Raw genomic sequence first — 17,026 nt, forward strand, 5'->3', positions numbered from 1 at the left:
GAGGTGAAAATTGGCAAAAAGGGTTGGACCAGGACTGGAATATTGATGTGCTACTCTCTCACTGGAGGAATACAGGAGGGAGTTGTGTCTTGGAAGCAGGATTTAACTCCTTACTGGAATGAGATGAGAACCTGGGATTGCCGGGAGAACTCAAGAAGGAGGAGGAACCCTGGGATTTAGAGAACCATAGAACAATACGGCACAATACAGGCCCTTCGGCCCACCATGTTGTGCCGCCCTTCAAACCACACCTGAGACTATCTAACCCCCTCCTCCCACATATCCCTCTAACTTAAATTCCTCCATATGCTTATCTAACAATCTCTTGAACTTGTCCAATGTATCAGCCTCCACCACCACCCCAGGCAGTGTATTCCATGCACCAACCACTCTCTGGGTGAAAAACCTCCCTCTGACATCTCCCTTGAACTTCCCACCCAATACCTTAAAGCCATGTCCTCTTGTTTTGAGCATTGGCGCCCAGGGAAAGAGGCACTGGCTGTCCACTCTATCTATTCCTCTCAATATCTTGTATACGTCTATCATGTCTCCCCTCATCCTCCTCTTCTCCAGAGAGTAAAGCCCTAGCTCCCTTAGTCTCTCCTCATGATCCATACTCTCTAATCCAGGCAGCATCCTGGTAAATCTCCTCTGCACCCTTTCCAACGCTTCCACATCCTTCCTATAATGAGGCAACCAGAACTGGACACAGTACTCTAAGTGTGGCCTAACCAGAGTTTTTTAAAGCTGCGTCATCACTTCGCGGCTCTTAAACTTGATCTCCCAACTTATGAAAGCTAACATCCCATAAGCTTTCTTAACTACCCTATCCACCTGTGAGGCAACTTTCAGTGATCTGTGGATAAGAACCCCCAGATCCCTCTGCTCCTCTACACTGCCCAGAATCCTGCCATTTACCTTGTATTCCGCCTTGGAGTTTGTCCTTCCAAAGTGTACTACCTCACACTTCTCTGGATTGAACTCCATCTGCCACTTGTCAGCCCAGCTCTGTATCCTATCAATATCCCTCTGCAAGCTTCGACAGCCCTCCACACTATCCAAAACACCACCAATCTTTGTGTCATCTACAAACTTGCTAACCCAGCCTTCCACCCCCTCACCTAAGTCATTAATAAATATCACAAAAAGTAGAGGTCCCAGAACCGATCCCTGTGGGACACCACTAGTCACAGCCCTCCAATCCGAATGCACTCCCTCCACCACAACCCTCTGCTTTCTACAGGCAAGCCAATTTTGAATCCACATGGCCAAGCTTCCCCGATCCCTTGGCCTCTGACCTTCTGAAAAAGCCTACCATGCGGAACCTTGTCAAACGCCTTACTAAAATCCATGTAGACCACATCCACTGCACCACCCTCATCAATCTTCCTGGTCACCTCCTCAAAGAACCCTATCAGGCTTGTGAGGCAAGATCTTCCCTTCACAAAGCCATGCTGGCTGTCCCTAATCAGTCCATGTTTCTCCAAATACTCATAGATCCTATCTCTTAGAATCCTTTCCAACAGCTTACCCACCACAGACGTAAGGCTCACCGGTCTGTAAATCCCTGGACTATCCCTACTACCCTTTTTTGAATAAGGGGACAACACTCGCCACCCTCCAATCCTCCGGTACCATCCCCATTGACAACGAGGACTCAAAGATCCTAACCAACAGTTCAGGCCCTGGGGACTTATCTGTCCTAATATTTTCTAACAACTCCAACACATCCTCTCTCTTAATATCTACATACTCTAGAACATTACCCTCACCAACACTGTCCTCAGCATCATCAATACCCCTCTCCTTGGTGAATACTGAAGAGAAGTATTCATTGAGAACCTCACCCACTTCCACAGCTTCCAGGCACATCCTCCCACCTTTGTCTTTAATTGGACCTACCTTTACCCTAGCCATCCTTCTACTCTTTACATATGAGAAAAAAGCCTAGGATTCTCCTTAACTCTACTCACACAAAGCCTTTTCATGTCTCCTCCTTGCTCTCTCTCAGCCCGTTCTTAAGCTTCTTCCTTGCTACTCTATATTCCTCATGAGCCCTGTCCGATCCTTGCTGCTTACACCTTATGTATGCTGCCTTCTTCTTCCTAACTAGTTGTTCCACCTCTCATCGTCACCCACGGTTTCCTTCACCCTACCATTCCTTCTCCGCCTCACCGGGACAAATTTATGCCTAACATTCTGCAAAAGATCCCTGAACATCACCACATCTCTATAGTACTTTCCCTTCAAAAATGTCACCCCAATTTACACTCCAAGTTCTCGTCTTATAGCCTCATAATTCACCTTCCCCCAATTAGATACCTTCCCGTCCTCTTTGCTCCTATCCCTGTCCATGACAATTCTAAAGGTTATGGAGCAATGGTCACTGTCCCCCAAATGCTCACCCACTGATAGATCTGTCACCTGATCCAGTTCGTTACCTAAAACTAGATCTAATATGGCATTCCCTCTAGTCGGCCTGTCAACATACTGCGTCAGGAATCCGTCCTGGACACACTTAACAAACTGCGCCCCGTCTAAACCTTTGGCTCTAAGTAAGTGCCAATCAATATTTGGGAAGTTGAAGTCTCCCATTATAATAACCCTGTTATTTTCGCATCTCTCCAAAAACTGCCTCCCAATCTGCTCCTCAGTATCCCTACTGCTACCGGGGGGCCTATAGAATACTCCCAGGAGGCTAACTGCCCCTTTCTTATTCCTAACTTCCACCCATATTGACTCTAGAGAGGATCCTTCTACATTATCCACCCTTTCTGCAGCTGTAACAAAGGAAAGGCAAAAGTCTGGCTGAGACTAATCTCCTCCTATCTTGACAGGCAGTATCCTGTGCAAGCTGTGAGTGTTTGCAATTAGTAGTTTGAATAAAGCTGTATGTACCTTTTACTAGTTGCTGTCTCTAATATCAGTGTGAACTCAGCACAACAGGCTACAGCCAGGAAATTGTTAGTCGAGCACTCGTATCCACAGGAGCCCAAAACGTACCAGAGCTTATGCTAAGAAATGCTGGCAGTTCCATGCAGGTCTATTATTGGTGGAGGAGCTATTGGGTCTGTAGGTGTGTTGGTTTGTTGCGCTCTCTTTCCTAAAGATAATTGTCACAAAGGTTTATTTCTAGTTCTATAACCATCCCAACCCCTGCAAACCACCACAAGCTTAAAATCACCTTCTCCTATCAGCACCACCCCACATTCAATAGCCTTTTAGCAGTGACTTGCAATTCTTCAAAAGCTTGCCCCACCTTCTCTCTATTTTTTGATATATTGGTTATGAATTCTTCATGTCTAGACAAGCAAACAATATCAAAGTGTGCAACTGGACTTTGCACCCAGAATTCCCAGGGTCTGTCCAGGAAGCCCAGGGAAAATCCAGCACTTCTCCAGGGAGAAGGAAATCTCTGCAACCGAAGTTGCTCCATTCTCCTATGGGAATGAGGTAGAGGCAGATATAGAGTTGAACAGATAGAAACATTGCCCACATTCGCCTCTAAACTAGAGGTGGTAACTTGAACAAGAAGTGTATTTAATAAAAAAAAAAGTTTTAAAACCTTTAAGGAAAGTGGGACATTATGGCTGAAATGAACCATAGAGCCTTTTTTTAAAAATCAGTTAAAGGCCAGTCTAGTTTATTAATGATTCAACAGAAGAAAATTACTAACAGAAAGCCAATAACAATTTTGTGTTTAATAAAAAAATATAACAGATGTGCTTGGCACTTCCCACTTGATTAAAATAGGCACATAATTGGAATAATTCATTACCAAGGCTTACAATGTTCCTATTGCAATGACTGACTGTTAAGCACAAGTACTAATTAAATGTAGCAATATATAAAACATGACTTATTATTAAAGCCAATTGCAAAAGCACATTATTTTGAGGCAAGAATAACATTTGTTAGTAATTGCAGTTTGGCATTAGAGCTAACTCTGCTATTAGGAGCTATATTTACCTATTGGTGTGTCCAATAAAATGAGTTCTTGATAGTCTTATTTAGTAAATAGTAAATAACTTGCAGGAAGATTGAACTTAATTTTGCAAAATATCCTGCTTTGCCTCAGAAGAAATGTTAGTGTTGAGCATAATGGAAGTTCTAACAGAAAAGATTTTAAAAGATAAGGAAGAGAATATCAAGCCAATGGACATCTTAGTCTTTTTTTCCCAGTTGCAGCACTCTCTCCTCTGAGGTGAAAGGCGAAGGGTTCAAGTTCCACTCCAGAGATTTGAACGTGCAATCTAGACCCTTACTACAATACAGCAACAACCTTAAACCAGGCTGGATTGATTTGTTCAGGTTGCAAGTTATCTTGCTGTACTCTCAATGAACAAAGATTTTTTTTCTCTCTGTCATCAAATAACACCATCAAAATAACTTACCTGCCTGTTTATCTCATTGCTGTTTAGGAGACTTGTTGGTGCACATAATGCTGCTGTATCAGTTTCCACTACAGTAGTGATAAGATTTGAAAAGTAAGTTAATGGCAGCCTAGCACTTTTGGGCTATTCTCTTTAAAATATATATTTTTCTATACAGAAAGTGAAACTGAGATGTTCTGCCCAATATTTAATCTTTTTACCAACAATACTAAAATAAACAAAGCATCTAATCGTTATTACAGCTATGCCACTTCCTATGTTACAATTGTTAATCACATTTCAAAACTACTTCACGGGCTGTAAAATACTTTGAGCTGCCATGGGGTAAGAGACAAGTTACTGAAAAGCCTAGTTTTATGTGCCTTCCCAACTTCTGCCAATAATGCACTACACTGAAGGCCAGAAACACAGATCCAAAGACTGTAAACTGTGGCTTGTGGAAGGAAGCTAGAAAGGTACAATGACTGAATGTACTGCAGAAGATAAAAAAAATAAGAGTTTAAATTTGGTACAGTTCTAGATGACGAAGCACGATGATGATAAAGGCAATGGATGAGTGGGGCTGAACACAAACAGGGGTGGAATTTTGGAGTTGCATAAAGGGGCTCCGAAGCCAGCAAAGAGACCACAAGTCTTGGGGACCGGAAGGAATAAAAAGGACTTCAACGTAGAGGTAGGAGATCTTTGAGGCAAGCAATGTTGCAAAGGTAGAAATTGGTCGATTAACAGGATTTTAATGAAGTTCTGTAACAAAATCCAGATTCTTTCTGCTTTTGAGACACCTTGATCTGGATTCTGCCATTGTAATGATGACAGCTATCGGAAACTATCAGTAAGTATGACACTGTGTGACTGGAAGCAGTTTCTAGAAATATGCACATATCCACTGAGTGCAGAAATCAAGAGTGCCCTGTTCTGCCATAGACTGCACCGTTTTATAACATTCTCCAGCATAATTTTCAGATATCAGTGATCTTATGAAAACTATTTAGGAACTGCATTACTGTGAAATGCTCTGAAAATTATGTGCTTTGTTACATGAAGGGTGTGAGTTTTTAATGTAAACAAAGTCATAACAAATTCTTAACACCTTAAAAAATGATGTCTTTCTCTGAATTGTCATCCCTCTGTTTATTTCAAGATTCTGTTTTTAATGTTAAATTATTTCTATTAATAAGTAGCATCTAGCTTAATTCTGTGCATGTTCCAATTTTGGAACCTTGCAACCTAATGGCATGAACATTTGAATTCTCCCACTTTAGGTAATCCCCACCCCCCTTCCCCACACACCCCCCCCCCCCCACCCCTTGCTGCTTCTCTTCTTCCCTTTCCTAGTCTATCTCTTTTTCTCCTCCCCTTTTTTCCTCTCTCTCCTTACCTTTTGACCCATCCCCCAGTGGATCTGCTCTCCCCCACCTCCACCACAACCTGTCTATCATTATCTCTAACCTGCATCTACCTATCACCAGCCTGTGCCCACCCCGCCTCCCCTCTTTTGATCATTTATCACTGCTCTGCTTTTCCCTGCTATATATTGGGCTTCCCCCTTTTCCTATCTTCAGTCCTGAAGAAGGGTCCTGACCCGAAACGTTAACCGCCTGCTTTTCTCCATGGATGCTGCCTGGCCTGCTGAGTTCCTCCAGCATCATTGTGTTTTTCATCTCGATTCCAGCATCTGCAGTCCTTTGTTTTTCCAATCTTTATTTCACTTTCTATAAAATGTTAGTTAAAAATACTGCATTTCACTTCCAAGTTTGCCATCTGTGACAAATCTTCTCAGTGTTTGGTTGCTTAGCCTGTGTAATGACCTCACTATCACTGAATGCCAGAAATAACCCTGATCTGGTGCCTGACGACATCTAGTATGAGAGATGAAATCCATGCCACAAAGACTGCTGGATACTTGTGAGCAGCTTTCTTTGTTAACCACAAAATCTGAGCCCTTGTGTTGAAGAGAATATTGAAATTTCGTTCCCATTATATACATAGGGAAATGGATTTCATTGTAAGAATGTAGAGCAGGCTGATTCCCACTGTGTGTTAATAACCTTGCATATCATTGAATGAATGAGAGGGAGATCATTACCAGGAGCTGAGAATAGCCATGTGCTTCATTGCTAATGATTATAATAAGGCATCTCTTTGACATCTATGATCTGAATGCATGCACTGTTGCTTGTAAGATCATGAGGAGCAGGCTGATGATAATTAATCTGCACTTTTCCTCTTCATAGAAACTTCTATTAAGAATAGTTGTATTTAGTTAAATAGTGAATATGGAACAATAAATACACTTCATGGAATCCTGCTTGATTATAATCGAAGATTTTGGAGAATTAATGAGGCCTTTTCCTATACATGCTTTGCCATGGAATAAACAGGCGATAATGTAGGGAAGTCAAGTACTGAGGGAGAAAATCTGACAGCCAAACATTGCTTGCTTGTATATGATACAGACATTGAGGAAAAGGTAGAATAGACTTCTGATTATATTACTAAAGGCTCTGTTAAGCAGGCAGACTCAGTGGGTGTTTTGTAAGACATTAGCCCAGACTTTAGTAGAAATGACGGTGAATGAAGTACACAGCATTATTAAAGTCCAAACTTCGGCAAACAAGTTAAATGTGGAAACCAGGAAGTTCCTGTTTGAGCTGTCCTAATAATATCTCACTAGCAGCTGTAGCATTGAAACCTATGGAAGGCCATTAGTGGAAGACAACTATCAAGTCTGCCAGGAAAGGTTAGAACTATTGCAGTCTAAGCAAACTTTTAACCCTCTGAAGTCTTAATTAGTGTAAAACAATCTTTCTGGCACTGGAAATTAATTTCAGCAGGTGTGGAAACTCATTTCTTCAGATCCTGGCTATCATTGGAGACTTCCTTTTAAATTAGTAATTTTAATTTATTTTACCCTGTTGTGTCTTCTACTGAACTTCTCTCTTAATCATGTCTTTCTTTCCCTCTTTTTATTTTGCTTTCTGTGCATGCATTGACAATGAATTTATTCTAATTTGCTTTTCCTGCTTTATACTCTGTATGCCTTAGTGAGGATTCTTCTATCTGATTGGTTAAACAGATACACAATTGTTTGTCCTCTTCATGCATCTAAACAATGAAAGGTAGGGTTTCAAGTAACAGCAAAAGTTTTGGAGTATTCCCTGGTTGTTCAAAGACTCATGCAATTCAAAACCTAGCCAGCGGGTGACACTGGTACATGTATATCTACTGAAAGTAAACGATTTCTTCTGGAGCCTGGGGCCATTCAGTTTTTTTCCAGAATCGTAAGATGTATTAATGCTCATTTCAAAACAATTTTCCTCTTCTCACCTCAGATCTTTGTCACCAACATCTCCCCAGATACTAAACTGGGAAAGAAACTCTTACACTGAGCTTCAATGATCACAACACTGCTATTAGCCTGACAGGACTGAATTTGGATTTCACTACCCAGAAATGAAAAGTGTCAGTGTCAGAGTTTGCCATCCTTGCCCTCCTTCTCTGTCTTTGCTCCTGTTTATCCTCTCCACGTCTCACCTCGTGCTTCCCTCTCGTGCACCCGTCTATACCTTCCCCTCTCTACCTGCCTAACTCCTTATTCCTTTCCTCTTCTCTTCCACCCTCTTGATCTGAATACTTCACCTGGTCCTAACTGTGGGGAGAGCGTGCGAGCTCCTTGCAGACAGCGGCCGGGGTTGGGCCCGGGTCGCTGGCGCTGTAGAGCGTTGCACTGGCCGCCACACTATCGTGCCAAGGGGGGTATCCATGTGGAATCAGCTGCCAGAGGAAGTTTTTGAGGCAGGTACAATAACAACTTTTAAAAGACACTTGGATAGGTACGTGGATTGGAAGGGTTTAGAGCATTATGGGCCAAACTCTAGCAAATGGGACTAGTTTGGATGGGGCATCTTGGTTAGCATGGACCAGTTGGGCCAAAGGGCCTGTTTCTTTGCTGTATGACTCTATGACTATGACTTCTCATAGTTTAATGACAAAGTAAAGAGAAGATTAGAAGGCAGAGAATAGGTTCTATGACAAATTTCCTGTTAAGGAATTGATAATGAAGAAGACTTCCATTTTGTAAATAAACAGGATCAATTATTTGCTTTAAAAAGTGAATTTTTAAGGGCGTAGCTGCAGAGAGCTGCAGAGTTAAACTAAATGGCTTGATTGCTGAGCGACACTGAACGTCTGGTCAGCCAAAAGAAAGATGCATAATGTCAGCTATAGGCAGCTGGCATCAAGCGAGTCCCTTGAGTAGAAGGGATGTAGGAGTACACTTAAGAAGGAAATTAAGAGAGCAAAAAGGGCCATGAGATAATCCTGGCAGACAAACTAAAGGAGGATCCTAAAAGATTTAAGTATATTAAAAGCAAAAGGATAGCTAGGGAGAGAATAGATCTCCTTAGGGATCAGTGTGGTGATCTATGTGTGGAACTAACCGCTACACTACCGTGCCTGCCGTGTTCCTTATGGGAGTAGAAGAGTAACCATGGGACTAGGATGTTATGGGAAGCAAGAGAGGAGATTACTGGGGCATTGGTGGAAATTTTTGAGCCTTCATTAGTCACAGGTGAGGTACTGAAGGACAGCTAATGTTGTGCCTTTATTTAAGAAGGGCACCAGGAATAAGCTGGGGACTGCAGGCTGGTGAGCCTTCCATCAGTGGTAGGAAAGTTATTGAAAGGGATTCTAAGGGACAGGATTTATTTGCATTTGGAAAGGCAAGGACTGATTAAAGATAGTCGGCATTGCTTTGTGTGTGGGAAATCATGTTTCACAAATTTGATTGATTGAACTTTTTGAAGAGCTGATCAAGAGAATTGTTGAGGGCAGGAAGATAGATGTTGTCTACATTGACTTTGGCAAGGACTTTGACAAGGTCCTGCAAAGTAGTCTTGTCTGGAAGGTTAGAACACATGGGATCCATGGTGGATTAGCAAATTGGATAGAAAATTGGCTTGGTGGTAGTGGAGGATTGTTTTCAACATTGGAGGCCTGTGACCAGTGGTGTGCTGCAGAGCTCAGTGCTGGGCCCTCTGTTATTTAAGTTAAGATTTCTTTATTAGTCACATATACACTGGAACACACAGTGAAATGCATCTTTTGCGTAGAGTGTTCTGGGGGCAAGCCCGCAAGTGTCGCCACTATAGCATGCCCACAGCTTCCTAACCCGTACGTCTCTGGAATGTGGGAGGAAAATGGAAAAACCTGGAGGAAACCCATGCAGTCACAGGGAGAATGTACACGCTCCTTACAGACAGTGGCCAGAATTGAACCCAGGTTGCTGGCACTGTAATAGCATTGCGCTAACTGCTACACTACCATGCCTGCCCCTACTCTACCGTATTTATGATATATTATTAATGATTTGGATGAGAATGTAGGTGGCATGATTAGTGAGTCTGCAGATGACACCAAAAATGGTGGTATATTGGGCAGTGAAGAAGGTTGTCAGAGGTTGCAACAAGATATCGACCAAGTGGGCAAGGAAATAGATGGAATTTAACTCAGACAAGTGCTAAGTGATGCTTTTTGGGAAGTTAAACCAGGGCAAGACACAAACGGTGAGTGACAGGGCCCTGGGAACTGTTGTTGAAGAGAGAGAGAGACCTTGGGGTACAAGTGCATAGTTCCCTGAAAGTGGCAACAGAAGTAGAAAGGCTAGTGAGGACATATGGTGTGCTTGCCTTTATTAGGCCGAGGCACTGAGTATAAGAGTTAGGCCGCACTTTGAGTATTGTGAGCTGTTCTGGTCGCCACGCTCTAGGAATGATGTGATTAAGCTAAAGAGGGCGCAGAAAAGATTCACAATGATATCGCCTGGATTGGACAGCTTGAGTTATCAGGAAAGATTGAATAGGCTGGGTCTGTTTTCCCTGGAACAAAGGAGGATGAGAGGTAACATGATCGAAGTATATAAAATTAAGTGAGGTGTAGATAGCCAGTGTCTATTCCCATGATAGAGATGTCTAAAACTAGAGGGCATAGGCTTAAGGGTGAGGGTAAGAAGGTTTAAATGGGATCTAAGGGGAAATTTTTTCACACAAAAAGTAGGTGGCATCTGAATTGACCTGCCAGAGGTGATGGTAGAGGCAGGAACAGTAACATTTTTGAGATATCCGGTACTTGAATAAGCAGGGTATGGGGGATATGGAATCAATGCAGGCAAGTGGGATCAGTATAGACAGGCATGACGGTCAGCATAGACACGGTGGGCTGAAGGGCCTGTTACGATACTGTACAACTCTATGACTGTATGGGTCATAGAGAAAAGAGTTGATGTAATATTCAAGGATTTGACTGTTTTTAGCAGAGGAAATGTGCCTAAAAAATTAACTCGTTAAAACTGATTTTTACATTTCAGTATTTTATATCCATGTGATTATATCACTTTCAAATATTTTTCTTTTATTTTCTTTTATATGAATAATGTTACTTCTTACTCAGGAAATTAAATTATCAGCAAACAAGGTTTATTAGCAAACAAGGAAACATGTATTTCAATTTCATTTTCAATCAATAGATCAAATTTCTCCAAACATTAGCAATTTTCTGTGGAGGCGTATTTTTAGTTTTCAAGCAAAGGTGGGATATTTTACAAGGTCTCGCACTCAGTGGTCGTAGTTGAGCAGATGCCACAGTCACATCGCACTGCCACCGGGTAGGTGTAGAATGGATTGATGTCAGGGAGGCAGCTGGGCAGTTTCACCGTGACGAACCTGGTTTCATTGTAGGTACAGACCCGGTGGTATGCTTCAATGTAGGGAGGATCAAGAACTGGTCTCTGGGAGCAGAGGTATAGAACAACACTTACAAAATCACCACAGGAATAATAATACAACATATATGCAAATATTCAAAATATGTTACACTAACATTCTGACTTCTATGCTAAAACTAGTTGCTTTGTTTTGCTGACAAGATCCAACAATAGACTCTGGGATCATAAGAACTAGGAACAGAAGTAGGTTAATAGTCTCTTGTTTGTTCCACCATTCAATAAGATCATGGCTAATCCAACTTTACAGGTCCTTCAGCTCAACTCACTCAGGTAGGCACCTTGGTTGGCATGGATTAGTCCTATTTTCCCACATTTGGCCCACATCCTGCTAAACCTTTCCTATCCATGAACCAGTCCAGATGTCTTTTTAACATTGAAATTGTACCCACCTCTACCACCTCTTATAGAGATCAAAAGCTGGGTCTATGTGCATTAAAATATTGATGTCAAACCAGCAAGCAGATTCACTCATGGAAATGGTTATCCAGAAAGACTTTTCTGGACTTTTCAAATCAGACAGGCAAGTCCTTTGGATGTGAGGGGCAACCAAGCTCAATGACATGGTGACAGGCAAAAAAAAACAATTGGCTCTTCTCCATTCCTGCAAAGCCTTATCTTCTAATCCGTGATCGGTTGCTTTCAGGCATGTCGCAATAGGATTTATTTTGTTGTCTTTACAATCATCACTGTTTGATTTGCATATTCTGTGTGCATGGTGTGAAATAAACTGGAGATTAAAAAAACTGGAGCAGAAATCGAGCAGGAGTAGGTTGTATAGCTCACCGTGGGCTATGGTCTACTCAAGCTCACTGCTGTATTCCTAGATTTCTAAGCTTGGATTCCCTTTGGGCCAAAAAAAAGCCTACTTGATCTTAAAACATCCATGATACTTGGGGGGGGGGAGAATTTCAGATTCCCAAACCACTGTATGAAGAAATTTCTCCCTATCACAGTGCTCTTCTTGGCTAAACCTTAATCCTAAAACTAGTTCTAGATTTTCCGTCAAAGTGAAACAGGGCCTCAGCTTCCACGCTGTCAAGCTGACTAAGAATTCTCTGTTTCACTGAGGTTACCAATACTTTTGGGTGATAGCCAATCCTACAAGGTTATTCCTCATAGGACAACTTTGCCATTTTAGAAATTGTTACAACCATTCTTTGGCAGGTATGTCCTTCCCTGGGTAAGGCAACCAGTCCTAGACACAGGTGTAGCCTCACTAAAGTCTCATGCAAATTGTAGATTAACTTGAAAATTAAAAAAAAAACAGTAGATGGTGGAAATCAAAAATTTAAACAAAATGCTGGATACATTCAACAAATCAGGCTGGAAAAAGGAACAGAGTTAACATAGACCAATGTGCTTTTCTAAAACTCCAAACCACTTTGTAATAAAAAAATAACATATCTAGTTGTTTGCTGTACTTGTAAGTAAACTTTATTTACCTTGTACACAAGGATACCCAAATTTCACTGCATCTCAACATTTATAGCAATTCATCTCTTAAAAATATTTAAAATGTTTGATCGTTGATAAAATTGTTACTTTGAAGGAAAAACTCAACAGCATCTTCAGCATGAATAAAAATGGACCCAAATATTTGATCACATATAATAAAATGGGAGAATTTATTTACCATGATAATACTGCCAATAATTAATTACATTAAGGTAGTTATTTTACCATGTTGCAAAATAGATACTTGCTGCTCTAATAGTATCACAATGATCAGTGCTTAAAAGGTCTTACATTTCAAGTGTTATTGCAGTATATATGCAAAATACCTTGCTTATATCTTCGTAGGATTTGTATGTTTTGAATTGAAGTCAATGCTACCAGAAAATTGAAACTGTATATTAATATTGCTTTACATTTAGAGGAATCTTTTCCCAGTTGTTAGGAAATCTACATGGGCTAAAAATTCCACTGCAGCATTTTGAAACAATGACACATTTGGTTCTCTGGCTTACCTCCCAGGTCTCACACCGGCCCCAGCATGCATCAGTGGTTATTCTCAATCCTTTACAACCAGGTTTTCTAGCCAGGAATCTAAACTCTCTCACAGCACAGCCGATGAATGTTTGCAAGCTGATGTTGGAGGCAGGAAGGGCATTTTCATAAACGACCAGCAACTGAAGAACGACGCTCCCCCATATTAAATGGTGCAGATTCAGTCTAAATCAAACACACATTTTCCAGTATTATTAATAAATTCAATAAAACAAGGAACTGTGTAACACATTTCATGCATAACAAGGGACAGTCCATGACCAAAGGATATTAACATAGTCAATTATGCGATTTTCAATCTGTAAGAAATTGCAATAATGCAAAGTATGATTATTGTAAAATAATGCTGAACTTTTGGTCTTAATTATTGCTCTTTTAATGAACACCAGGTCTACCACTTACCCTCTACATAGTACTTTTCTATTACAGTAGAGATGATCCTGAAAGAATTACAATTTAATGTGTAGACTGGAAGTACAGAGATTATTATTTAGAAAATTATCCTCATGTGCTATGCAAGCTTATACTCTCACCTGTGTTTTCAATTTCAATAATCATCAGACTATTTAAGCTAAACTACAACTAGTAATTTATTATAAGAAATAAATTTACATAAAATTGTTAAGAAATGAACGTGGTTAGGAAGGCATTTGGGATACTGGCCATCGGTTTGTAAGACAAGTTTTTCACTGTACCTCGGTACAAGTGACAATAATAAACCAACACCAATTAGTCGGGGCATTGAATATAAGAGCAAGGAGCTTATGCTCCAACTTTATAATGCATTGGTCAGACCTCAGTTAGAATACTGCATGCAGTTCTGGTCACCACACAGTAGGAAAGATGTGATAGTGCTGCAGTGGGTGGCGAGGTTAGGTCTGTTTCCCTGAACCAGAGGAGGTTAGGATGCGCCATGATTTAAGATTATGAGAGGTCTACATTGACTGCAGGAAACTTTGCCCCTCTTCAGAGGTGAATAAAACTATAGGATATAGAATTAGGATAAGGAGTCAAAGATTTAGAGTGGAACTGAGGGGGCTTTTTTCACCCAGAGGATGCTGAGTACCTGGAATGCACTGCTGGAGAGAGTGGTGGATGCAGGGCTCCTGACAGCTTTTTAAAATCTCTAGATGAGCACTTAAATCACCTAGGCATAGAAGGCTGTGGGCCAAATGCTAGAAGATGGAATTTATACCAATGGTATTGGTATTGGTTTATTATTGTTACTTGTACCAAGGTACAGTGAAAAACTTGTTTTGCATACCAATCGTACAGGTCAATTCATTACACAGTGCAATTACATTGGTGCCCACTGGTCAGCATGGATGTGGTGGGCCAATGGCCTGTTTCGATGGTGTCCGACTCTATGAATATAACAAACTTATATATTGTTTATTAACTTGAACAGTAATAAAGGCCAGCAAGCTTTTTGCTCATCTTCTGGCACAAATCAAATGGCAACAGATACATGGAAGGATCATGTGAAATTAGTCCCCTTTGTGGCATCATGATATCACCAGCACAGTGGTGTCGAAGGAGAGGACTGGCTGGTGAGGTGTTGCCACAGGAACTGTGGTGCATCTGGCGAGGGATGGACGGAGAGCCAGTGCATGGGGTGGTTGGCAAGAGGATGAGCAATGGCCTGCACTGATTTTCAGTTTTAATGCACATTGCTCTGGCTCCTCCAGACCCCACACTTACCTAAGTCACTGTTATCTTGAAGATGCTCCTTTAAGGGCTGCTGGTTTGGACACTTTTCACCCAAGAAAATTGACCACAGGGGGCATGTGCCACATACCATCGGAAGCCAGTTTCGTAGGGAGTCCTGAAACAGGCATTAGGTCCCAAATTTTCATACCAATGGACTGAATGTCATTTTTAAGCAGGTGGCCTGGGCTACTATAGGCACTCCAGGCACCCATGGGCACACTAACCAATGTGCTGGTGCATTCTTGCTGTGTAATGAAAGTATGCATTCATGCTCTGCACTATATTGGATTCTTTGTTGTATTCTACTTGAAAACTCCTCTGCCCAGTTCAATAGCTGGAGCCTTTAAAGTTCCCACCTCTTTGTAGGAAAAGGTCCCATGGAAGTTCACGGGACAAACAGGACACTGCTCTGGGGATTAAGGTGTAAGAAATATGCAGGAAAGGGTTTTGAGGTGGAAGCATATCTCAAGAGTTAAGAGAATATTAACAATAGAATGACCAAGAAGAATTTACTCTTTAAAATTTTATTTCATTGTCTTTACTCACCCTTCCTGTTTTGAAGATGCTGATTCTTTCTGGGGTACAGATCTACGTGAATCAAAATCCCTCCAGTATCTCACCCAGTTCCCCAGGCATAGCTCAGTTCATGCTGTTTGCTTTAGATATTTGTGGATTCTGGTCCCACTCCTGATACTGTGCTGATACTTTAGTATAGTGCCGGATTAACTGCTATCTCAGTTCAAGATTCAGAATTGGATGTAAGCCCACTTGGATATCCTGACATTATGAAAGACACTATATAAATGCAAAACTTTCTTTCATGACCAGCTACTAAATTGTTGAGAACCACAATCAAGCTTGATCTTGTCCTTATTCCTGCCCATGCACATTCCAATATGGAGTACAGGATAGTGAAACTTTTTATTCTTGTTCAGGAGGCAAACCAGGCATGAGTTTGCTGAAAATAAACATCCTGATCTATATAGCTCACTGGCTGGTATATCTGCCCACAAAGTCTTTGGGGAAATTAAAGAGTTACGTAACAGTAGAACTTTTTGAAATGTAATTGAACAGAAGCTACTTGTAAATGTTTGTCATATGTTTACATCCTTGTAAAGAAAATGCCTGTATGATTTGCTCACTTGAAATTCCATGGTGATTTATAGCACTTTAAATTAAAATAAAATTTTGTGTAAAGCAACAATTCAGTTTTGATAGGTTAACATCAAAAACCAGGAATGACCTTATCAGACAGCACATGCAGTAGTTAGAATGTACAAGAGGCAAGATCCATAATTGTATTTAACAGTCATTGACGATGGCTACTTTCTTCAGCAGAAACAACTACAGCTTTGCTTGCACGCCACCTTACAAAATAACTGTAACCTGTGCCTTTTGAAGCTTAAACATTAAATCAAGCCAATGGGCCAAACAAATCCTCTTTAAACTGTAAGCTTGTAATAACAGAACTAAGTGGCTTTTTTGCAGCATTATAGTTGGTGAGTGCTGAGCAGAGCTCTCAATGAATTCAGTTCTCTGCCTTCCCTTACAGTGTGGGTCAGGTACTTAATATAAATCTATTAATTTTCATTATTTCTAAAATGTTAACCTTGTAAAGCAAAACTGAACTACTAAACATCACTCAGTTCTCATAAAAGTTTATAAAACAAACATAGACATCAAAGGATTAAGCAAAGTTGATTTTACCTTGTAAAATCAAATTATCCCTCACTAGGGGAAGAATTACTTACCTGGACATCTTTTGATCTTTATTTTCTTTCTTTCCTGTCTCTTTTGCAATAGGTTCTTCAAATTGTTACTCACTGTTCACGAATCACAAAATACTTATCGTCTCCTCTAATACTTACTCAAACAAATGCCAAGTTTCTAACTTTTTGTGGAAAAAAAGACTAGGAAAACCTTTTATCTACACATGGATCAGCATCATCACCTCCCTGATGCTATCTCTCGCCTTGCTGGTTCCGAAGCTCTTGCATTGTTGGAATATATGGAGAAAGTAACTGTCAATCAGCGTCAGCGCTCTGCGGTTCCTCCCTCCAATCTGTCATAGGCATCAGCTACCTCCGATCAATGGATTCCTGACCTGTGCTGTTGCAGCCAAAGTCAAAATTGA

At 40.9% G+C, this 17,026-nt stretch overlaps 1 protein-coding gene across 1 annotated transcript; it reads right to left on the bottom strand.

The window, feature by feature from the left end:
- Positions 1–10,989: 10,989 nt before the first annotated feature.
- gphb5 (glycoprotein hormone subunit beta 5) lies at positions 10,990–16,651 on the bottom strand. Its single transcript, XM_052018153.1, has 3 exons — positions 16,644–16,651; positions 13,143–13,347; positions 10,990–11,178 (listed from the first exon to the last, which is right to left on the bottom strand). Exons 1-3 carry the CDS (start codon positions 16,649–16,651, stop codon positions 10,990–10,992), a joined length of 402 nt encoding a protein of 133 aa, XP_051874113.1.
- Between the last annotated feature and the right edge of the window lie 375 nt (positions 16,652–17,026).

Source organism: Pristis pectinata, chromosome 1 (genome assembly GCF_009764475.1).
Source record: "Pristis pectinata isolate sPriPec2 chromosome 1, sPriPec2.1.pri, whole genome shotgun sequence".
In the NCBI taxonomy this organism is placed as follows: Eukaryota; Metazoa; Chordata; class Chondrichthyes; order Rhinopristiformes; family Pristidae; genus Pristis; species Pristis pectinata.